At 44.0% G+C, this 24,859-nt stretch overlaps 2 protein-coding genes across 2 annotated transcripts in view; one reads left to right on the top strand and one right to left on the bottom strand.

Moving 5' to 3' along the window:
• Positions 1 to 269: 269 nt before the first annotated feature.
• Positions 270 to 14,032, top strand: CCNH (cyclin H). The gene is made up of 9 exons (XM_054178723.1): positions 270 to 386; positions 555 to 677; positions 2,542 to 2,615; positions 2,886 to 3,096; positions 3,408 to 3,571; positions 5,534 to 5,604; positions 8,998 to 9,109; positions 9,669 to 9,729; positions 13,590 to 14,032. Exons 1-9 carry the CDS (start codon positions 270 to 272, stop codon positions 13,626 to 13,628), a joined length of 972 nt encoding a protein of 323 aa, XP_054034698.1. The 3' UTR covers positions 13,629 to 14,032.
• A 2,226-nt stretch (positions 14,033 to 16,258) lies between these two features.
• The window catches only part of RASA1 (RAS p21 protein activator 1), a 75,192-nt gene continuing 66,591 nt past the window's right edge, over positions 16,259 to 24,859 (bottom strand). Inside the window, exons 22-25 of the mRNA XM_054178038.1 lie at positions 21,183 to 21,271; positions 19,687 to 19,764; positions 18,273 to 18,407; positions 16,259 to 17,195 (exon numbers count right to left, since the gene is read on the bottom strand). Of these exons, the coding sequence (XP_054034013.1) occupies positions 17,112 to 17,195; positions 18,273 to 18,407; positions 19,687 to 19,764; positions 21,183 to 21,271 (386 nt within the window). The 3' untranslated portion in view covers positions 16,259 to 17,111. The remainder of the gene's footprint in view (positions 17,196 to 18,272; positions 18,408 to 19,686; positions 19,765 to 21,182; positions 21,272 to 24,859) is intronic.

The following is a 24,859-nucleotide window of genomic DNA, read 5'->3' as shown; positions in this document are numbered from 1 at the left end:
TCTGTGATCTTAAAGGTCTTTCCCAACCTATTCAGTTCTCGCAGCGCCGCCTGCTGCCGGCACCCTGATGCAGCCCGGGGTGAGCAATCTGACCCTGCCCCACCCCCATTGCCCCCACCCTCATCCCCACCACTACCCCGCGCCCGCCCGGCGGCGCCTCGCCCCTCTCCCGCCAAACTATAACTCCCGGCATGCCCCGCGCCCGACGTACAGCGCGCCGCCTGCCATAAAGCGCATCGGGCAGCGCGGCTGCTACGGCTGTCGCCGTCATGTACTACAGTAGCACTCAGCGGCGGCACTGGACCTTCAGCGACGAGGAGGCGCTGACGCAGCGCCGGGCCGAAGCAAACCGCAAGTTCCGCAGCAAAGTGACGGCGAGTGGGAAGGTGCGGGGCGAGGGGCCGTGAGGAGAAGGATGGGGGCGGCGTGGCCGGGGCCGGGGCCGGGTCTGGTTGCGGCCTCCTCCTGGCCGGCTTTTTCCCTGCACCTGAGGGGAGGCGGTGGCAGCTCTGGAGCGCCGCCGGTAAGTCGGGCACGGCTTTGCTCCCCTCAAGGTCCAGCCCACCGACCCTCTTCTCTTGGAGCCTCACGAGGAGCTGGCGATATGCAAACACTACGAAAAGCGGTTGCTGGACTTCTGCACCGTCTTCAAACCTGCCATGCCGAAATCCGTGGTGGTAAGCTGCCGAGCCTGCTCGGTGTGACTTCTGGTGTGTTAACAGTCGAGATGGAGGCTTTGCTCCTTCCGTGTCTATTGCTCCATCTTCTGCCGCTTATCTTCTGCTTGAGAGCACGGGTGTCTTGCAAAACTTATGGTTTTGTCTGCCAGTGCTGCAGTCTGTTTCGGACAGCAGTTTAACTGTTTCTGGGCAGTGCAGCTGTTTCTAAAACAAGACTTATTTCTCTCTTGATCCGTTTCTTGTGGGTGTTACGCTTGCCAGGATGACTTTAAACTCTTCCCCTTAGGCTTTGAACTCTTCCCTTTAAGCAAAAACAAACCTAACGATATATGGATTGATAATGAATAACGTGAGCTTCTTGTAGTTAAAGGAGTTAGTAACAGAGCTGGGATGCTGTCTGGTCGTTTCTCAAGCACTGGTGTTTGTTTGCCCCCAAAGCAAGCTGGGTTAAGCATCTGCATAGGCAATAAACTGATCAATGGAGGAAAAGAAGAAAGTATCTTTAAACTGGCTTATGTTGAATGCAGAACTGTTTTCAGAAGAGAGGGCATGGGAGCTCAACAGCTGAAGCAAGGAGTGAAATTGTGCCATTAAGATGTGTAATGTATGTTGCCCCTGCCACTCCTCCCTTTTTCTGGCAGGTGTGGTGGATAACACAGATGAATAATGACTATTCTGAAGAAGCATTTGAAATCTAGTAGTAGTCAGCCATTACCTCCTCTGTGGAGCCAGACCTTATATTTCTGAAGTGGCCCATGTAGAGTATGTGTGCTGCATCTGACTCACCAAGGCTTTCATGCCTGTGGGGTTCAGATCAGCATGGGAGTTTGGCATTCACATCAGTAATTCTAAACACACAGATGCATAGGTGTTAAAATACATTGGGAAATTCACTGATTTGGAAAGCCAAATGTCTGGGGTTGCTCACAATTTAAAAGATAGCTTTTTTAGCTGCTCTTTACAGTATCACAGTATCACTAAGGTTGGAAGAGACCTCAAAGATCATCAAGTCCAACCTGTCACCACAGACCTCATGACTAGACCATGGCACCAAGTGCCACATCCAACCCCCTCTTGAACACATCCAGGGACAGTGACTCCACCACCTCCCCAGGCAGCCCATTCCAATAACAAATCACTCTGTTGGTGAAGAACTTTCTCCTCACCTCAAGCCTAAACTTCTCCTGGTGCAGCTTGAGACTGTGTCCTCTTGTTCTGGTGCTGGTTGCTAGAGAGAAGAGACCAACCCCTTCCTGGCTACAACCACCTTTCAGGTAGTTGTAGAGAGCAATGCGGTTCCCCCCTGAGCCTCCTCTTCTCCAGGCTGAACAATCCCAGCTCCCTCAGCCTCTCCTCATAGGGCTGTGCTCAAGGCCTCTCCCCAGCCTTGTTGCCCTTCTCTGGACACGTTCAAGTGTCTCGATGTCCTTCTTAAACTGAGGGGCCCAGAACTGGACACAGGACTCAAGGTGTGGCCTAACCAATGCAGAGTACAGGGGCACAATGACTTCCCTGCTCCTGCTGGCCACACTGTTCCTATTGCAGGCCATTTCTTAAATTACATTTCATTGCTCTTCTCATGAAGATATTTCAGGGTGTCACTGTCTTTCTAAATATATATATATATAAAAAAATGGAAGAAACAAAATAACAAAGCTGCCATTTTGTTAAGAGTCTTGCAGCTGTAAATGTATTAGACTTCAGAATATTTACTGATAGAGCGTTGTGTGCATGCTAGTGCCTTACTCTATCTTATGTCTGTAAAGTATACTCAAACCTGTGATTTTGTCTCTTTTTTTTAATCTTGGTCCATTTTTACTTTCATACTTACTTTTCCCTCTCTCATTATTTTGTTATTTAGGGAACAGCTTGCATGTATTTCAAACGCTTTTACCTCAACAACTCAGTGATGGAGTATCATCCTCGGATAATAATGTGAGTTATCTGCATATCTTAAGTTATTTCTGTCACTGGGAACACTGGGGATACAATCCTTCTATCCTTAAATACCTGAGAGAATGATAAAGGAAATCAAAGAGCTTAAATGTAAGTAAAAGTATGCTCATTTTTGGTTTCTGTTTGGTAAAGTTTGCTTTGTTCAGAAACTTGGAAAACAGACATTTTCTGAGAACTGTTGCTAAAAGGTGGATGCTGCATTTGTCAGTTGGTTGTTGTTGGATTTGTTTTTCCTTTTCCCTCCTCAAGGCTAACATGTGCATTTTTAGCCTGCAAAGTAGATGAATTTAATGTGTCCAGTGCACAGTTTGTTAGCAACCTTCGTGAAAGCCCTGTTGGACAGGAGAAAGCTCTTGAGCAGATACTGGAGTATGAGCTACTGCTTATTCAGCAACTGAACTTCCATCTGATCGTCCACAATCCATACAGGCCATTTGAGGGGTTTCTAATTGATCTGAAGGTACTGTTGATTTATATGCTATGTACTCTGTATACTAACACAATACAAATCTGCTCTGGGTTGTGTTAGCAGCCTTTACTTCCTTTAATGATCTTAAAAGATCAAGTTTTAAAAGTGATAGACAAATACCTGAAAGCCAATTTATTTAGTTGTGGTCTTTAAGCATTTTAGATTAATTTACTTTTTTTTGAGTGAGAAAGTTGCCTGCTACCTTTTGGCTTTACACAACATTGTTGAACTATGTGTTCTGAGCTTGCAAACCACCAGATGAGGAACCAGCTACTTACTTTCCTTAATACTTGCTTTTTCAGACCCGCTATCCATTGCTGGAGAACCCTGAGGTTTTGAGGAAATCTGCTGATGACTTCCTCACTCGAGTAGCTCTGACAGATGCATATCTGCTCTTTGCTCCATCACAGATAGCTCTCACTGCCATATTATCTAGTGCTTCAAGAGCAGGAATTAATATGGAAAGGTATTACTTTCTTTCCTTGTTGGTTTTCGTAATTAAGTTTGATTTAAATATTTCATCTGCTTTTTTTGATTATTTTTTTTTCCATTAAAAAAAAAATCTACATGGAATTAGTTGGTGTCCGTTTTCTGTATTCCTTTGGAAGAAAGCTAAAAAAACCCTGGCGATTTCTTAATGAGAACAGCGTAGGATTTTCGGGCTCATCTTGAAGATTAGAGTGAAGAAGGTGGAAATACAGTAGAAACTGAGTATGAAACATCTAGAGAATCACTGGAAAAATAGGCTTGAAATTGCACTGAGCTGACAACTGCTACTAAGCACGTGGAAACTTAAGTGCTGTGTTTGGCTGGTACTGCTGTTCAGTTTGCATGGAAGTGGACTAACAAGGGGCTGTTTTAGATCTGTCCTTTTTTCCTTCCACTGGTGTTTGCCAAGGTGGTATAAACACCTTGCTATCATTGCTGAAAAGCATGGTTTGTTTGGTTTGATTCTTTCTTAAGCTAAAACCTACCATTTTCTTGAGGAAAAGAAAGGAGGCAGTTGCTGTAAGCAGCTGCATCTGGAGTGTTTTATTTGCATGATGCTCTGTGAGCATTTTTTTATCTAGGGTGTAACACCTTCAGGCACAATGGCTGAATGCAAACAGCTTGTTTTAAAGACGCTTTTCTTTCACCTACTCTAAAAGAATCTCAAATCTCTGTTGTAAAAGTGTAAGAGTATCCTTGGCAGGGTTCACTGTCCTCTCAGAATAGTATGAAAACAGTCAGGTGCTTACCAGAACTTGATATTTTGATGTAATTTCTGAATTACCTGAAAGCGTGCTTAGAAAACCCTAGAAGGATTTGTAGGTAGTGTGTGAACTTTCTTTGTATATTCATGGAGAACTCAAATCTGTCACCTCTCTGCACCATACAGTTGCTGTAACCTTGCTTTTTACTGTTTTACCTGTGTTTGAGCTCCTAATGCTGCAGTTAGGTTCTGTGGGCTTGTGAGTAGGTGTGCTGGCAGAGGTGGGATGGAATGTGGGCGATTGCTTCCATGTCACTGTACAGGTGAAAAAGAGCTTCAGGAAAAAATAGGTACCAATATGCTCTGGCTAATAGTGGTCTCTAAATTAACCTTAATTTCTATTTAGCCTTGTGTCAGCACAAGGTGAAATAATACTCTAAAATTTGAGCTCTACAAGAGCAGTGATACTAGAAGCAGCTGTCAGCTTACCATCATAGTGACTCATGCCTCTGTGTGGGTCCTGTGTGTCTATGAACTAAGTGATGTTAACAGACTGAGTGGGCTGATGCACTTTGGAGCCTTCTGATTTTTTGAGATTTAACAAGAAGTGCGTTTCCCAGAAGGAATAAAACTACTTGGTTGTTGTGGATCTTGGTGTGCTGGAAGTTCTACTGAGGTGGTGTGTGTCTGTATCAATTTTCTTAGTAAAAGGAAGTTTAAATCTCCGAGGGAAGAGGAAGAGACCCACAGACTTTTTACAAGACAGCATTTTGGATTTGCTTTCAGCTGCCCAAAGAAGCAGTCCCATCTTGGAAGCTTTACTCCATAGATGTGTCTGAAGCCTGCTCTTGTGAAGTATTTGCATTTTGCAGCAGCCATACTCTGCAGTAGTGGGATGTTAGTGTGGCAACTTACAGAAACTTAAATCTAAGTTGATTTAGCCTGATGGGGCTTACCTGTGAATGCTTAATTCTGCAGTGTTGGAACTTGGGTTTGTTGCATGGCCGGGGGAAAGCTGATGTAACATTCTTAGGGAAGAAAAATGTTGCAAATGACAGATGTTCCTTCTTTACACTTTATAGCCCTTCTGTAATCAGGGTGTGCTAATGTTCTTGGTCTAATCAAAGATCTGGCAGATGTAAATAGTAATAATAATAATAATATCTTTTATTAACTAATGATTTTTGCCACAAGACCTTACACATCAAGAACTTACTCCTCCATGTCTCTTTGCAGTTATTTATCAGAAACTCTTATGATGAAAGAAGAAAAAGCATCCTTAGCCAGTCTACTAGAGAACATGAAATGTAAGTAAAGATTGGAAAATGACTAAGTAGGACATGTACAGTAGAATGAACTACTTAGCTTGTAGATGCAAGGGTAGAGAACTCTGACTTTTTGTGGGTATGAACAAATGAAATTGGAAGGCAAAGGGCCTGATGCTTCTTAGAACAACAAATGCTGTAGTCATTGAAGTGGTAGCAGCTGACTTAATGAGAAATCTGCTTTGGGAATGAGACAATGGTTTTTGTAAATGATGAAAATTACAGCTTCAGGCACAAGGGTGTACGTAGCTACTTCTGCCACCAGAGGGGACCTTTTCTAGGCTAAATGACTAATGCTAAGTGATATGCCAGGATTTGCACTTCACTTCTGTTTTGCAGTTATAAAGATGTTTCAAACTATGTTTTGATTTGTTGTTTATCACAATACCAAACCTAAACATCTTTATATGTTCTAGATATAAAACACTAAGAATGCTAGCATGGTTTAGCCAAGAAAACAGGGAATGTAGGACACTGATCACTGATTTTTACCTTTTTTTAATTAAAAAGGCTGGGATATGAAATTTCCAGTAAGTAATCAGTTAGTTAATGCTTAAAAATGGGAGAGTGGTAACATAAAAAATGCAATCCTTTGACTCTGGTGACTTCACCCTACAATTTCCTAAGGACTACAGATCCAGTTTAAATTCATACAGTTACAGAATGGTTTGAGTTGGAAGGGGCCTTAAAGATCTTCTAGTTCCATCCCCCTGCCCTGACGCCTCCCACAAGACCAGGTTGCTCAAGGCTCTGTCCAACCTGGCCTTGAGTACTTCTGGGGTTGGAACCTCCACAACTTCTGTGGGCATCCTTTTCCAGTGCCTCACCACCCTCATGGTAAAGAATTTCTTCTTGATGTCTAATCTAAATCAAGCTTCTTTGAATCTATATCCATTACCTCCTGTCCTGTCACTATAAGCCTTTGTACAAAGTCCCTTTGTAGCTGCCCTGTAAGCTCCCTTCAAATACTGGAAGGCTGCTGTAAGGCCTCCCTGGGGTCTTCTCTATGCAGAAGCAATCACAGAATCACCAAGGTTGGAAGAGACCTCAAAGATAAAGTCCAACCTGTCACCACAAACCTCATCACTAGACCATGGCACCAAGTGCCACGTCCAGTCCCCTCTTGAACACCTCCAGGGACGGCGACTCCATCACCTCCCTGGGCAGCCCATTCCAATGATGAATGATTCTCTCGGTGAAGAACTTTCTCCTCACCTCGAGCCTAAACTTCCCCTGGTGCAGCTTGAGACTGTGTCCCCTGGTTCTGGTGCTGGTTGCCTGGGAGGAGAGATCACCCTTCAGGTAGTTGTAGACAGCAATAAGGTCTCCCCTGAGCCTCCAGGCTAAACAATCCCAGCTCCCTCAGCCTCTCCTTTTGTGCTCGAGGCCTCTCACCAGCCTCGTTGCTCTTCTCTGGACATGTTCAAGTGTCTCAATGTCCTTAAACTGAGGGGCCCAGAACTGGACACAGTACTCAAGGTGTGGCCTAACCAGTGCTGAGTACAGGGGCACAACGACTTCCCTGCTCCTGCTGGCCACACTATTGATGCTCCAAACCTCTCTACCTGTCCTCATAGGAAGAAAAGGGTTCCAGCCCTTGTGGCCCTCCTCAGGACCCCCTCTAACAGTTCCATGTCCTTCCTATAGTCTCTGTATTACTACATTGATGGTGTTCTTCCCAAAATAAATAATTTAGGCTTATGAAATTCAAAGTGCTCTTCCCTTTCTTTTTGTGCTAATGAATCCAGTCTTCAGATTTCCTTTACTCAGATGCAAAGGGAATTCTGGGATCACTTATTCTTCATTTGCATTACTCTGGAAGGTAGCTTTAGCCCTCTGCAAACATACAATAGCTGGAGAGAAACGTTGAAGCATATTTAAATGGCTAGTTTTACAGGTAACTGGTGCTAGGGTTAAAAATCCTGCTGCTAGCAGGGTAGCTGTACATGAATTTGTATTCATAAGACTACAGTCCCTTAAGAATGAGGTAAAATGCTGAATGCAACAAGAGCTGTGCATTTTGAGGCTTGTTAGCAGAGTGATGTGAACTCTGCTATAACTCACCTTAAGGACATCCAGAATCAGTGATGCCAACGGCTCATCTCAGTGTAGCTCTTTGTGCTCAGCTTTTGCGATACTTGATGCTCTGTGGAATTGATCTTGGATGTAAGATGATAGTTAAGTTTTACTGATGTTATTTCTGATCCTCTGACGTTTTGAGTGCTGTATGGGACGGGAAGTTTTGCAAGCAAGCAGTCTGGGATGAGTTAATATTTGGAAGTTCTAATGCTTGCTTTGACAGAGGATTTTACTTGATGAGCTTTCTGTCTTGACTCTTTGCAATATGTTTGCATGTGGCCTTGCAGTGTCTTTTGAGTGATTGTGGTGGGTTTAGGCTATGCCTTTAAAATGTAGTTACAGATTTTGAGCAGAAAAGTAGAAAAATGTAAATAAATCACTATTGGGTGTAAAAAGGAAAACTAAAGATTATTCTAAACAAATTCATTGGAGAAATATCTGCTATAAAAGTGGCTGTTACAAAGCAATTCTTTGTCTTTTCTGATCTCTTCTCTGCTTGCTTTGCTCGGGAGAGATTAACTTGCTTTTGGCTGAATTGTTTGGGATAAGTCTAACGTCTGCTTTCTCTCTGCTCCTATCTCTCTTGGGACAGGGGGTTGGGAGGCAGTGGAAGGGCTTCCCTGGTCTCTTTGATGGGGGGGTTTTCATGTGCTTTGTTACCTGTAAATATCTGTGTAATATTGTAAATACTGTATATTATGTACATGTTCATTTCATTCCATTGTAGAGTGTGGTTCTGCTTGTAAATACAGCTTCCATTTGCTTCCAACTGAGTTGGTCTGGCAAAATTAATGCTGGGGGATGGGGGGAAATGTCAACCCACCATAGTAATTAAAAACTAGATACAGTGCTTTCAAAACCTAATGGAGTTGTAACTTAGGTTCTGTCTTTCCTCTGTAACATTGTGATTATTTTTTTTGTCCTAATAGAAACTGCTTGAAGATTTATATTCTTACAGTGATATGAGAAGGTGAATTCTTGGCTCAAGGTTAATGATGAATAAGCTTGTGTAATTCATAAATGTGGTGGGCTGATGCTGGTGCCCACCAAAACTGCTCTATCACTGCCTTCATCTGGACAGGGGAAATAGAATCAAAGGCTCCTAGGTCAAGATAAGGTCAGGAAAAGATCACTCAACAATTACCATCATAGGCAAAACCCACTTGGGGAAATTATTTCTCCTTATAGAAGCCACCCTTACAGCCCCATCACTACCAAATCCTGGCCATGCAAACCCAATGCTACGTAGAGCCAGAATTATTTAATGTGCTCAGACCTGTGTTGTTGCTTCCGCAGGCATGAAAAATCTCATAAAGAAATATGAGCTGCCAAGGCCTGAAGAGGTTGCTGCTCTGAAGCAGAAACTGGAGAAGTGTCACAGCTTGGAGCTTTCACTTAGTGCAAATCCGTAAGTAGATACTTCTTCTTTGTGCATAAATTCTGCCGTTGCTGTTAACTTTCCCTGATCTGTGTGAGTGAAAATTAAAATGCAGAAATAGACATACAAGGATGTCTGCTCACAGGCTTACTTGGAGTCTCCTGGAAGCTGAGACCTAAGACTCAAAAGTGGTGCTTTGCAGCAATACCTGTAAACACCTGTTTCTTTTGTGCTGATTTGCACTGCAAGCTGTAATAACCAGTTAATTTATAATAAAAACTATGAATCCTCAGTGGCTTCTAAGGTCTGGCCACTTGGTATCACACATAATGAGAATCCAGGACTTCAGAGTGATGCGATTAAAACATAAGAGTTAAGGTTTGCTTTAGCCTTACATGGATGGCAAAGGACTTCCTGATTTTCTTCTTTTCTGCCCTTTTCACTTTAGGAACCTGAACCTCCAGCAAGCTGCTAGTTGAGGCTTTGGTGTTTCATGACAAATGTGTCCATAATCTGATCTTGTGGCCAAATAAGGCATGTCTGAGTGTTTCACTTTTTTTTTTTTTTTTTTGTTCTGAATGGGGGTTAGGAAGAAGAGGAAGGGTTATGAAGATGATGAGTATGTCTCAAAGAAATCTAAAGTGGATGAGGTCAGTAAACTTGTTGCACTTGTTTTCACCAGCTGCCAAGACAAAAGTGACACAGACAGTGAGACAAACTTCAGCATCTGTTAATATGCTTTCATGTGTTGCTCAGAGTGATTTTTTGGCTTACCAAAAGCTGAGACAGTTTACATTAGCTCATGCTTGAGGGTGTTCTTCCCCCCAGCTTCTTCCTGAGGGAGAGAAGCAGGCAGGCCATCCTGCCTGCTCTTTTCTGTGCTTTCAGACTTCTGCCAAACCACAGAATAACCATGGAACAACGTCAAGCATAGCGCTTCTAGCATGTGAGGCGCCACGATGCCAGTGAGGGGAAATAGCTGTGAAAGTGAGATCTGCAATATTGTGGTGAAATGCCAGGAGCTCAACACCTGAGGAGAAATTGTAGCTTAGCAGGTGGAAACCCCCTGGCTAGAATGCAGATGAAATAAATCTGTGTATGCTGAAGCAAGCTTTTTTTTTTTCCCCCTGTGTGTGGGGTTTTGTTTTGTTTTTTTTTCCCCTGCTGGTCAGCATTTCTGAAACTGTTTCCATTTATTTTATTCGGCTTCTTGCAGAAAGTAGAAAGCCAAATTTGTTAGCCAATTTGAGGCTTGCGTCATTTGCAGATGGGTAGCTAGCACTGCAGGTTACAAGACCAGAAATAAGGTGAAGATGGAATGAAGAGAGTGGCTCAACAAAGGAAAACAAAATTAAGCTAATCCTTTAGATTTTTCTGGGTGCCTTTCAGAGCTTTCATTGGTGACATTGATTGGGAGTTGTAGAGAAAACATTCTGGTGGAAGATTAGCTCTGTGAAGAACCTTCCTAACGGGCCTGCTTTTAATACTGAAGACATTGCACATCTTCATACTCAGACCTTAGTTATGTTGTTCAGAAAAACGTGCTAACAGCTGAGGAGGGTCATCTGTCAAAATGTTAACAAAATGTGTGGCTTTGTATGTCAAGGCGTCTTGCTGCTATAAGATACTACAGCAGCTTGATGCTGTCGTGTCCAGCCAGAATCTAAAATGGATTTCAACAACATTCTAATTAAAGTCAGCATTGAAAGTGTCTAATGAAATCTGGCACTTCAAGCAAACTTTATGGCAATTATTTAATGCTGTAAAAGCTTCAGCTTCTTTCTTGAAGCACATTGGCACCTCACAAGTAGCATGCATAAAACTTTTCAGTCTCTCAAAATGACTTGGGAAGAACTTCAGCCTGATGCACTTCATTCCCCACCCCCAGTTTAAATTAAAGGGGTGTGTGTCTTATTCTGGTTATGCCACTACAGTTTGAAGCAGCTTCAGTGTTTGGGTTTCTTATTAATTTGATAATTATGTTTTTTTCCATAAGAATAAACTAGAAAAAAACACATTGCACACTGTTTCACAATAACCTCTTGCAGTTTTGGCAAGTCCTGAAAATTAAGCTGTTCAGACATATGAGTGTTTAAAACAACCTAAAGGTTGACACTTGTGTAGTTTGATTTAGAAGCACTTACCTGGAAGAGCAGATCTGAGCTGGCCAGGACTTTTATGTCCTTTAAGTGTGACCTGATATTTTGAAAGATGATGGTATGTGCATACTCCTCAAACCTTGAGGCTTCACGCCTCTGGTCAGCTGATACAACAATATTATATCTACAAGTAATTAGGCTGAAATGCACACTGTTAGGCTAATAATGCACTTGTGTATCTGAAATTAAGAGCAAGGTTACAAATGGTAGAGTGCCAGTCTCAAATGGTAGAGAAACACACTGGGAACTGGTTTGGCACAGGTGACTTGGTTGCCAAAGTGATGAAAGCCATTAGAAGCACAAGATTCTAGGTAAAAAGTTGCACTATGAGCTCCTGTGGAAATCTCTGCAGAGTTGTCCATAAGGGAGGAGCATGAGCTAAAGCTCAAGCAGCCGGAGCTGCAGCCGGAGCACCCCCAGCCGCTCAGGAGGCGCCGGGAGCCGCGGGCGCCCCGTGCCCGCCCGGCGCTGCTGCCCGCTGTGCCGCCGGCACCATGAACCAGACGGCGACGGTGTCCCACCACGTCCAGTGCACCTACTTCAGTGCAAAGTTCAGCCCCACGTTGGGCGCCAAAATGTAATGGGTTGGGGCAGATCCCCTCCCCACCACAGGCAGAAATAACGACTCAGACAAACGGATTGCAAAAGTGATGAAAGTTTAAATAGAAAGCGGTGAATGTTACAGAAAACCCAAAGCGCAGTGACACAGAAAGATCCCATCCCCACCTGAGGGTGCATCCAAAACCCCCAGGGCTCCTTCTTCCCCCTCCCTCTGCTGGGCTAGTCTCAGCTGGCCAGGCCTGAGACTGCCCATCCCCCTGTAGCCTTGGGCCCAGTCAGGCCCATGGCCGGGAGATCTCTCCCCCAGTTACCAAGTCTCGGAGAGGGAAGGAAAGAGGAAGTGCCAGACTCCGCACTGGATCTTATAGTGGTGCAAAGAATTATGGTAGGAAATACACAATTTCCTGTGTCCATCCCTCTGGGCTGGACTTCTTGACACAGGAAGTGAACCCACCAGGGGGGCACCCAACTCAAACTACAACATGCTGAAATGACAGTAACTTCCTAACTCCTGTTAAGTTCAAGGCTTAGGCACCAAGAGTTCAAATATTTTGTTTATTAGCTTTTCTTCTATTCATGGAATTCTTCTGTTGGGTATTAAATCCTCACTGCAAAAAGCCTATCGGGCTTTTTCGGTGTGGGTTTGGCAAGGGAGGGGGTATCATAAAATCATGGACTCAGCAAGGTTGGAAAAGACCTCAAAGATCATCAAGTCCAACCTGTCACCCAAGACCTCATGACTACTAGACCATGGCACCAAGTGCCACGTCCAATCCCCTCTTGAACACCTCCAGAGACAGTGACTCCACCACCTCCCTGGGCAGCACATTCCAATGGCTAACAACTCTCTCTGTGAAGAACTTCGTCTTTGCCTCGAGCCTAAACTTCCCCTGGTGCAGCTTGAGACTGTGTCCTCTTGTTCTGGTGCTGGTTGCCTGGGAGAAGAGACCAACCCCACTGTGGCATGCTTGCAGAAGCAAGGGGTAGGACTCAGTCCCAGGGAGCTTTCAGTGCTATATTCTGGGATTAGCTATAGTTAGCCAAGATTAATACAAAAAATCACCTTCCCTTTCCCATGTTTACTTAACTATGTTTTTTGGTTTTTATTGCCTGCACAAGACACTGAACACACTGGGTAGCATTTCTTGGGAAGGGCATGCCAAAAACATTTTAAATGAACACAAGAAATAAAAACTTGATTGGTATCTCCTAACAGCATGCTTAAAGAAGCTGCTTCAGCTGTGCTTACACTTAACCAGGGGGGAGCGAGCGAGCTTCAGCAGAAAGCCAGAGTAGAGGGAGCCTAAGGAAAGAGAATGTCCTCTCATGTTGGTCAGCAGTTCCTGGCTGTGACCTAGGTCAGGCACGGTATGAGAACCTGAAGGGGCACTTGACAAACCTGCATTTCATCAAGTGACTTGTGTGCAGGCTTTGCATGAGCTCCCATTTCAGCTATTAAGTTAACCAGGATGGGCAACTAATTACTGGCTAGTTGTGAGAAGCAGAAGGAAGTGTGCAAGATAAGCACAATCATGTGCCATGGCAGAAATGCTCATCTGTCAAGTATGCAAGAGCTCAATTTAAACTTGCTGCTTAAGGTTTGTGATAGCAGGCACAGTTCGGAGATGTGGGAAGTTCTCTGTGTCACTGCCATTCACTCTAACCAGCAAACATAGTGACAGCATGGGCAATAGCACTGCGTTCTACAGCCAGGCTGGGCCAGGCCCAGCTTACTGTAAGCACACCAGATTCACACCTTGCTCAGGGCCTTGCTTTTTCCCTTCTATTAGGAAGAGTGGACTGATGACGATCTTGTGGACTCAATGTGATCTTGAAGGAAGATGGAATCCTACCACTGCAGGAATTGCTCTTCAGTGTCAAGTCTGAACCTGTTGGCCACAGGTTCCTTACTCTGTGTCACAAGGTATTTATTCTGTCAGTTTTTTACACCTTTGCAATAAAGCATTTAACTTTGCTAAAATAATTAGTTGTAGCTCCATTAAACACTCCTTTCAAGGTCAAACACGAGTAAGAAATGCTTGCTTTAAGAAAGGTGTCACTCAGGGAAGAGCTTTGACATGTGACTTCAGTACAGGACTGGAGCAGGGCAGTGACAGACCTGGATAAATTCTGGTAACAAACCCTTACATGCTTTAGAGCAGGATGTGCACCCCTCTTCCCAAGCTTGTCCCTGAAGCATCTAAAGGAATAGAGCTGTGCCCATAATGCTTGATAGGTTTGGGAAGCTCTTCTCTAGTATACCAAGAGGCTCTGCCAACACATTTTACATGGAAGGTAATAATCACTCCTGTGTGACTTACTCTGCAGCTGAGATTTCAGATTAGATTCCTGTGACCAACTTACCTAGGGCATAGCTGAGAATAATATTTTTTAAATCAAATAGTGAGATGTTTTCCACATCCAGAACAAAGACTGTTTCCTTTTCATGCACAGCATGTAAGCAGTACACACACATTCATGAGGTTCCTAGTTTCATGCTCGTCCCTGCACTTTGTATGTGATGGGTAAATAGCCACCCACATCTGTTCTCCAAAGCTTGTACTTTTACCATGTTATGCTACTTACACTCAGCCAACTTAGTCTACACAATAACCCCTGTTACCCACTTCAGTTTTGACAGATCATGTAGCAGGGCCCTTGGCCCACTAGGAAATCAACTATCTCAACTTCACTCCAGGGAGCCTGACACCATTTCCACCCTACCTTCATAGCCAGGTGAAGGAGGTGTGACTTAATATAGCTTAAACCACATGCTGGGGTTTTGACCTGGCTGGAAGCTGTAAGCAGAGCATTCTGCAGTTACTTCATCATAAAAAAGAAAAAAAGTTACAAACTGGGACTTGTGTGACCTAGGAGTACACAAAGAACTAAAGCCAGCAGAAGAAATTACTACCTTTTCCTCTGAGATGCAATTTAACACAGGCTTGACAGTGACATCAGTTGAGGGGGTTTATGGGGTGATCTAGAAGAGTACAGTAGTACTAAGGTGCTGTCAAGCATTAAGTCTTCACTAGGTTTTATTGAGAGCATCACCTTTGTCTGCTAAGTGTAGGATGTGTGACACCTGGGAGCAGGCCGCAACAGTACAGGGCCCCTGCCTTCAAGAAGTGTCCCAAACTGCAGAGACCAGACCTAGAGGAGTTACAAATGGTGATGCTGAAACACCCTCTGAATCCACAACATTTACTATTGTTTAACATCTGCTTTCTCACCTGTGAGAGAGATGTAGAGGTGAAGCCACAGGGACAGGGTAAAGCTATTCTGAGGATTCATGCTAAAAAAGAGAGACACTGCATGAATTTGTCAAAGCACATAGTGTGCAACAAATTTCCACAGCAGCCAGCCATTTTCCAGGGAGAGCTGACCTGCAGCTTGATTTATTTTAAAAACTTCACTTTTTGCTGGCAAATATATAGCATTTTTTGCTAGGCTTACAGTACAGAAAAGTACAGTACAGTCCTGGGACCAGGCTTGTTCAACATCTTTGTGGGTGCCATGGACAGTGGCATTGAGTGCACCCTCAGCACCTTGGCATTGAGTGCATCTTGCTGATGACACCAAGCTGTGTGGTGCAGCAGACACGCTGGAGGGAAGGGATGCCATCCAGAGGGACCTTGACAGGCTGGAGAGGTGGGCATGAGCCAACCTCATGAGGTTCAACAAGACCAAGTGCAGGCTCCTGCATCTGGGTCGAGGCAACGCCAGGCACAAATCCAGGCTGGGCACTGACTGGCTGCAAAGCAGCCCTGAGGAGAGAGACTTGGGGGTGCTGTGGGACGAGAAGCTCAACATGAGCTCTCAGTGTGCACTTGCAGCCCAGAAAGCCAATCATATCCTGGGCTGCATCAAGGGAAGTGTGGCCAGCAGGTCAAGGGAGGGGATTCTCCCCCTCTCCTCAGCTCTGGTGAGACCCCACCTGGAGTACTGCCTCCAGTTCTGGAGCTCCTATTACAAGAGGGATCTGGAGGTGCTGGAATGAGTCCTGAGAAGGGCCACAAGGATGATCAGAGGGCTGGAGCACCTCTTCTATGAAGACAGACTGAAGGAGTTGGGGCTGTTCAGTGTGGAGAAGAGAAAGTTCTGAGGTGACCTCATTGTGGCCTTCCAGGATCTGAAGGGGGCTTCCAAGAAGGCTGGGGAGGGACTTCTCAAGATCTCAGGTAGTGATAGGACTAGGGGGAATGGAATGAAGCTGGAGGTGGGGAGATTCAGGCTGGAGGTGAGGAGGAAGTTCTTCCCCATGAGAGTGGTGAAGCCCTGGAATGGGTTGTCCAGGGAGGTGCTTGAGGCCCCATCCCTGGAGGTGTTTCAGACCAGGCTGGATGAGGTTCTGTCCAGCCTGCTCTAGTGTGGAGTGTCCCTGCCCATGGCAGGGGGCTTGGAACTAGATGATCCTTGTGGTCCCTTCCAACCCTGACTGATACTACGATATACTATGAAAAGACCAACCAATGCCTATTTTATAAAATGGTTTAATGAATGCATGCATGTCTGATACAATGATCAATAAATTTACTGAATTCAAATTTACTGTTGTAAACATTTTACAAAAAGCATTGTGATTTATCTGGATATACGGTTCTCGACAGAACAACTATTGAGGACTGAATCAGTGTCCCATCAAAACAAAACAAAACAAACAAACAAACAAAATAATAAAGCTGAAAATACCCCCAAATTCTCCATATTCTTTCTCAACATGATTCCAGCAAGAGAAACAGCATGGTATAAAAAAGGTGTACAGTAAAGATTGTTTTCTACCATAACATCAAATTCTGGAAACTGTAAATACGAGTTAAAAGTGGTTGAAACAGTCAAAAGTCGTAATTATTGGAACCAGTCAGAAATTACAGTAAGAAATGTTATCCAGTTATATGCAGCTGTCAGAACAACACATTTCATGTCAGTTGATAATTCCTTTCCCAACGAGACAGCTAAACTTTGGCAATCAAGAGGTGCTGAAAATAGTTTTCAAGAGTTCAAGACTACAGTCACAGCATTTTCTTTGCAGAAGGTGAACTGTACACCAAAGGCTCAGAGGTTGTGAAAACTGTTTCCAAGTGGAAAAAAAGTGCAAATGTCCTGCACAGATAGCTTAAAAAAAAAAAAAAAAAGCTGCTGGTACTATCATTCACCAACAGGATCTTTGTTTTCTTTTTGCATAGTTCACACATCACTGGGAATGTGATAGGGCGTGCTGTATTTTTTGGCAAGAGCAAGAAGAAAGTGGTACTGGTGTGAGTTGCCATGTTGGTCATGCTGGATCCATGCAGGATTCAGGTAGAAGGCTGCTACCTGCTGTTGTTAGACACTGAATACTGATTTTGTTTTTGTTGAAGCAGTTCAGTAATAGCCAGAAGCTTCTTAAGAACGTGCTGTAGGAAGGGAGTCAGTAAAACTGAGTTAGCCACTGGAAACAGAACAGTCTTACACGGAGTCTTACATGAGACTATCAGACCTGCTCCTGGGTAGTTTATAATGAAACCAAGAAAGGAAACGGCTGGTTCTGCTGTCAGTGAGACAGCAGCTTTGAAAGGGAAGTCTAAAATGGTGATGTGAACTTTGCCTCCCAACCCATGGATCTCTGTGCTGCTCTGTGGTTTAACAAATGCACTGCCAGCACACTGCTAGAGAAGTTTGCCTGGTTTGTTTACACATGTACTGGCAGATTAGGAAGCAGAAGTGGTCTATCAATAGAAAGCTAACAAAATCCCAAGATCCTAACACTGATGACCCAGAGAGCCTGTCAGGAGGCAATAGTTTTGTGGAATTAGGCTTCCTCTAGAAACTCAGACTTCCTCTGGAAACTTTAAAAAACCTTTTTGGTTTTGTTGAATGAAGAAACAAAACTTTGAACTAAATATTAGAATCACAGAACTGTTAGGGGTGGAACAGACCTTTGAGATCATCAAGTTCAACCACTCGCCTTCAACTCACAAAACTTCAAATCACCACCACTGCTACACTACTACCACTAAGCTACCTCCCTCAGCACCATGGGCACATGTCTTTTAAATAGGTGATCAAGTCACCACTGCCCTGGGCAGCCTGTTCCAATGCTTTCTGTGAAGATATTGTTCCTAATGTCCAAACCTGAACCTCCCCTGTCACAAACTGAGGCCACTTCCTCTTGCCCTGTCACTTGTTGCATGTGAGAAGAGACAGACTTTCACCTTGCTCCAACCTCCTTTCAGGTAGTTGTAGAGGGCAATGAAGCCTCCCCTCAGCCTCCTCTTCTGAAGACTAAACAACCCCAGTTCCCTCAGCCATTCCCCATAAGACCTGTGTTCAAGGACCTTTTTTAAGCTGCTTGTAGCTGTTTTAAGCTTTACAGCTGACAGCCACCTGGTGAAACGCAGGTACCTTAAAATATTCAGTCCTGCTACCAGCCAGAAGTGCTAGAGAAGAACCCTGACTCCAAGGAGTAGCTGGAGGCACACCTCTGTCCTTACCTGCATTACACCTCGCTCATTACTGAGTGTCCGCAGTTCGTCCGAGTGTGCCACACATATCTCGTGCAGGGCTGCCAGGTCACGAGACAGGTCAGTCCTAGAGTGCTCTGTAGTGTCTGGAAGCTCAGGAACGTTCTTCAACAGCAGCAAAAAGATATGAGAGCAGATGTAGAATGCTCAGCACCCAGGCACAGAGGGGGATATATTACAGCTCTACAGCTGACACATCTGTTCTTACACCACAAGCAAGTGCTGTGATGTTTGTCTCTCCAGCTCAGTCTCCAGTCCATCCTTCTGCTATGAATTATGGATTTCCTTCTCATAAATGGAGATGTGTTTTATGAGTATCCTGCAATTTCTACTGCTGCCAGAAATGCTCTAACTGAAAGACCTGGTATTAACTGTCACACTACCACTGAGCTGAGCAGAAAGCTACTGCATGTAGAGAATGTAACCTTCCCCTAAATGAGGAGGATCCATCCACCAGAAATCTAAATGAGAGAATAGCAGCAAAAAGACTTCAGCCAAACCTGTAACTACCAACTAACTCATTAACTACTTACTATCAGTAACCCAACTAACTTGTCACAAAACAATACTGTCATGAAAGAGTAGATGAGTCCAGCAGTTACTCTCAAACCAACAAATTTTCAGAAACCTCATGAAAACTTTGCCACTTCAAGAAAATTCAGCTATCATTATATGCAGAAGTTGCAACTTAACCAGAAAACAAGGTTAACACTGACAACCTGCCCAAATGCCACCCTCCTATTGACATCTTCCCAAAATACTCTTGAGACATCTTCCAGGGAGCTTTCAAGGGATCAGTTCAGGAAGCTGGGCACATTTTTATCCCTTTTTTCAAGATGGATTCTTGGTGTGAAAACACACATGTGAAACAGGAGGACCGAACTCCTGTCACAGCTGTCTTACACAAAATAGTAACTGTTTAAAAAGAGCACAGCAGCTGTAGTGCACCCTCAGACTGCAGCATCTAGAATACACACAGTGACACATTTGGTAATGCATGACTGAAATCCAAACTGCTTTAAAGCAATTAAAAAAATGTCAATCTCTAGTCAAAACCATGTGACTTATCCAAGAATTTTTAGGGTTTAAAGATGAGTATTTTTGGCCAAAATTTCTAACCCTCAGAGTTGTAAACTCTGTTTCAGCCTTTCCTTTCTGCAGAGGTACAAAAGGAATAAAATCTAGGATGACATTTGATGGTTTAAATTCCACGACAGGCCATCAGTCTGCAGTTTCCCAACGAGCACAAGAGAAGTCTATTGCTACAACCATTCAAAATTGTGTGGGAGCTGGTGCATTTTTGAGCTAGTTTGTAAGAAGTGCAAAAATTTTTCATTTACAATGTTGCTGTGTAACTTCCAGTAAAGATTTTGTAACCACTTACCCCTAGTTCATCCAAGAACATGATCATGCGATGTTTGTTGCTCTTGATGAATGGATTGACCCCCTCCATATATGGCTCCTAGTCATTTTTAAAAGCATTCATTAGAACAAATCAATGCCAAAGTAAATGAAGTGGACACAGTGCAGTCAAATGACTGCAAAAAACAGTCTGCCATTGGGAGTGATCTTAGTTTTTCCAAGTGAATTTCTAATGGCAGAATGCAGACCTCAGGTAGGTCTCTTTCAAGCCCCACCATTCTAGGATTCTATTTAATTCTATTCAGGAGTTCAAGTTCAGAAATTTCCTGCCACGTGCATACTGACATGAATGTGCACTCAGAAGGCTGTCTCTCAGTGCCTAGCAGCAATGAACAAATGTTGTGCTTTCAAAGGTATGACCAGGAATAAGTGTCCTCTTCCTTGTTCTTTCATTAACACTTACATTCCAAGTTCTGTGTGTCAGTGCCTGACGACACTTTCATTGTGCTTAGGTCAACAGATTTAGTCTTCAGCTGTGTTTTGGCCTGGGAGCTGAGACATACCAGTTTTGTTGGTGTTCTCTTGGTGTTACAGTAGAAACTGCATTGAAAGCTGGAGCGTTCCAGGGCAATATGTACACTTGCTTTACAACATTAATTATGCCTAGCAGTGTGAAAATAAATACAAATAGAAGGGATGCTTTAAAGTGCTCCACCACAGAAAACACCAATATAAGCAGTAAATAAAGGCAGGGTGAAAGTGGGGGAAGGGTAACAGTCAGTGTGGCAGTTTTTTGTTTGTTTCTTTTTGTTTCAGAATCAGGTAATTGATACCAAGATGGGAATTTAAGCTTGATTAGTCTCCAACTGAAAGTTAATTACTAAATATATATATAGACAGAGTATGTGTGTGGAATAGTAGGCTGAGGAAGCTTTTCCTTCCTCTCTACTCTGCCCTGGTGGGGCACATCTGAAGTACTGTGTCCTGTTCTGAGCTCCCCAGTTCAAGAGAAACAAGGAACTACTGCAGAGTCCAGTGGAGGCTATGAAGATGAGGCAGCTCTGGTACAAAGGGTTAAAAAAATGCCCCCTATCCCCACTCCTACCATTGGTTTGGACAAACGTCTGCTGGGTTTATCTGTGTTCTCACAGCTTCAGTATCTGGTTGCATCACACTCTCTAATACCTCCTGGTATAGTAAATCTGTTCACAGGTGATTTTAACAGACCAGTGCTGGTGTTCCTACTACCAGACTCAGTATCTTCCTGGGATCTAACAAATCGTTACTGTGAGTTCTGTATCATTTCCTCCCAGTCTGACTGCTCTAGTTCAGATCCACACCCTGCTTATCTCTAAATGAAGTGGGCAGAAGAAATGGCATAAGTGAGGATGAGGACAAAAGGTCACGTCTTGGGCTTCGCATGACAAAATGACAACTGACTTTTGCAGGTATTACACAGGAACATTGAAATGTAGTTACAGTATAGTTTGGGGCTGCTCTTCCTATCTTTATAGTCACCTTAGCTCCAAATTCGACTAGATTTGCTAGATTCTGCACAGACTTGGCGACCAGCGTCAGCGTTCTTGCAGCAGTGGGGGAAGGAGAATCTGGCAGGAACACAAAGCAGAGAGTTACCAGCTGTTCTGTTCAAAACTTAACAACACTCACATGAAAGTAAAGCTCTTTTCCCAATTATTTTTTTTTTTTCCCACAGAACAGAAGTATTTTTCATTTTATCACAGAACTGCATGTGGAAGGTGTCACTTGGAGACAGACACACGTTGCTTTAATGATGTCCACAAAAACATATTAATACAGACATCTGATTCCCCCTGTAATAGTTACATACAGAACAAGTATGCTAAATGAAGTGCTGTTAGTAAGAGTTAGGTGAAGTAGGAATCGTATTCACAAAAATGAAACTACTCTGCTGAAAGGAGGGTTATTTTTTGTTAGAATTACCAGAAAAAAAAGGTAAGATAGCATGTTTACCTTATTCTTTATTTGTGTACACTCACAAGTGACAAGACATACAAGTTTTACTTTGAGCTACTGGCATCAGGAAAATAGGAGTACATGTTACATGCAATCTTGGCTTGTATTTCCATTAAATTAGTCACTTGCTGCAATTAGCACTACACTTAACACTTTGTATTAACCCCTTACTTAAAACTTCCAACAGCAGTTTCCCTCCAGTTATGATAAATGTCCTGGCTGAAAGCCAGGTTTGAAATAGACCACAATGGACATGGCTATTACATAAACTCTGCATGTTATAATTCTTCGGAAGAACGTTACAGACTCTTAAATGATGACACATCAGGCTGTGCAGCCATCCAGTGAGATCTGGACAGGCTGAGAGCTGCATGAAGGCAAACCTCATGGAGTTTAATAAGGACAAGTGCAGGGTCCTGCACCTGGGGAGGAATAACAACAGGCACCAGTACAGGTTAGGGGCTGCCCTGCTTGAAAGCAGCTCCACGGAACAAGGCCTTGGAGTCCTAGTGGACAGCAAGTTCTGCATGGGACAGCGATGTGCCCTTGTGGCCAAGAGAGCAAATGGTATCCTGGGGTGCCAAGAAAATTGTGCCCAGCAGGTCTAGGGAGGATCTTCTCCCCCCTACTCTGCCCTGGTGAGAATACTGTGGAATACTGTGGAATACTGTGTCCAGTTTTGGGCTGCTCTCCTGCTGGAGAAAATCCAATGGAGAGCCATGAGGACGATAAGGGGACTTGAGCATCTCCCCTATGAAGAGAGCCCTGAGGCTGTTTAGTCTTGACAAGAGAAGACTGAGAGGGGATCTCATTAATGTCTATAAATATCTGAGGGGGGTGGGTGCCAAGTGGAGGAGGCCAAGCTCTTTTTGGGGGTGTGCAGTGATAAAGAACAACAGACACAAACTTGAATGCAGAAGGTTTCACCTCAACATGAGGAGAAAGTTCTTTACGGCAAGGGTGATGGAGCACTGAAACAGGCTGCCCAGGAGGGTTGTGGAGTCTCCTCAAGACACTTTCAAAATCCACCTGGATGTATCACAGTATAACTAAGGTTGGAAGAGACCCCAAGGATCATCGAGTCCAACCTGTCCCAACAGACCTCACGACTAGACCATGGCACCAAGTGCCACATCCAATCTCCCCTTGAACACCTCCAGGGACGGTGACTCCACCACCTCCCTGGGCAGCCCATTCCAATGACAAACGACTCACTCAGTGAAGAACTTTCTCCTCACTTCGAGTCTAAACCTCCCCTGGCGCAGCTTGAGACTGTGTCCCCTTGTTCTGGTGCTGGTTGCCTGGGAGAAGAGACCAACCCCCTCTTCTCTACAATCACCTTTCAGGTAGTTGTAGAGGGCAATGAGGTCACCCCTGATCCTTCTCTTCTCCAGGCTAAACAATTCCAGCTCCCTCAGCCTCTCCTCATAGGGCTGTGCTCAAGGCCTCTCCCCAGCCTTGCTGCCCTTCTCTGGACATGTCAAGTGTCTCGATGTCCTTCTTAAACTGAGGGGCCCAGAACTGGACACAGTACTCAAGGTGTGGCCTAACCAATGCAGAGTACAGGGGCAGAATGACCTCCCTGCTTCTGCTAGCCACACCATTCCTAATACAGGCCAGGATGCCATTGGCCCTCCTGGCCACCTGGGCACACTGCTGGCTCATGTTTAGGCGGGTGTCAATCAGCACCCCCAGGTCCCTCTCTCTTTGGGACATCTCCAGCCACTCTGACCCCAGCCTGTAGCTCTGCATGGGGTTGCCATGGCCAAAGTGCAGCACCTGGCACTTGGACTTGAATGCCATGCCATTGGACTCTGCCCATCTGTCCATTCGGTCGAGGTGTTCCTGTGCAGACCACTCTAGGTGAACCTGCTTTAGCAGGGGGGTTGGACTCAATCTCTGGAGGTCCCTTCCAACCTCAAGCATTCTGTTATTCATTGTCTACCTCCATCTTTACTTCTTTATTCCTCTCCTCCTCCAAAAATCACTGCAAAGTAAGTTCTAATTTGTCCTGCATAGCTGAAGCAAATTATATGAGTTGTTAATGGTATCTAGTGCTTAGTACAAAACAAGCCTTTAAAGGTGCAAGGCTGGAAAATGTTGTTAGCCTTGGAAGCTGGAACTTCAGGTTAGGAGAACTCCCCTAAGGAAGTGCATGTCTTTAAAAAAACTTGGGCTTGAAACAAAGGATTTAACTTTAGAAACAATCACAACTGTCAAGGTGATAGGACTGCTCCCTGTACTGAGCTGTACCTTCACAATGTGTTTCCTCCTATTTTCTGTACTTTCCCTGTTTTTTCCCTACTTAGAAGGTTAACTGGAAGCTTTGCTTCAAAAGAATTGTCTTTTCCTGAACAGCTCTAAAAGCCCTACATGGAGGCTGTAAGTTTGCCTTAGCAGCAGTCAAGAATGTTAGCTAGATGTGACCTTCAGATGAGCTTTAAAGGGATGACTCAGATTTGTAGGCAATTTTTTACACCTGCAGACAGCTGTATCTCAAATGAAGAGGCACCTAACTTGGAAATTACCTGAAGATAATAAAATCCTAAAGGAATCACTGTGTACCTGGCCCTATTTCTCAAATGCTTTCTTCAAAGCACATATGGAAGTGGTTACTGGGTGAGAGAAAAGAACTTTCTGTTCAACACAGCCCTTCTCATTCAGTACAGCTTTAAAGACAGCAGAAAACCTGCTATCCTCTCTTAAAAACTGCCTATGAATAAGGAAAAATATGTATCTTTTCTTGAATCATATTTCTGATTTCCTGCTATTTCCACATCAGCATTTTACTGCTAAAAAAATAAAAATTCAAGAAACTGCTAGAGAGGGAAGGAGGAAGAACAATGGCTAATGCAAACTCACTGCCTTCTAGCTTGGCATGATCTTTGCCAGGAAAAAACCCAAAGATGAGAGATAACATCTTCAAACTTCTAAAACTAAGCAGCTCAGATGTCCAGGTAGTTTAATAGTATGTCTTCAGTAGTTTATGCCTTTCCTTTCCACCCTCCCCAGCCCACGAGCTAAGCTGAAAATACCCACAAATATTTCTGGGTGCTTAAGGCAACTGCCATGGGATAGTTCCTGCCCTCACAGTTAAAGCTTCACAACACAAAAGCCCCAGGCCAACAGCATGTCAGATGTAATCCCTCATGTTCCCCCTCCTGCCCCCACCATAACAATCAACCCTACAAGCTGTCTGG

The sequence above is a fragment of the Dryobates pubescens genome, chromosome Z, assembly GCF_014839835.1.
Source record: "Dryobates pubescens isolate bDryPub1 chromosome Z, bDryPub1.pri, whole genome shotgun sequence".
Classification (NCBI taxonomy): domain Eukaryota; kingdom Metazoa; phylum Chordata; class Aves; order Piciformes; family Picidae; genus Dryobates; species Dryobates pubescens.
The sequence above is the reverse complement of the archived record's forward strand: the minus strand, read 5'-3'. Positions and strand labels throughout refer to the sequence as shown.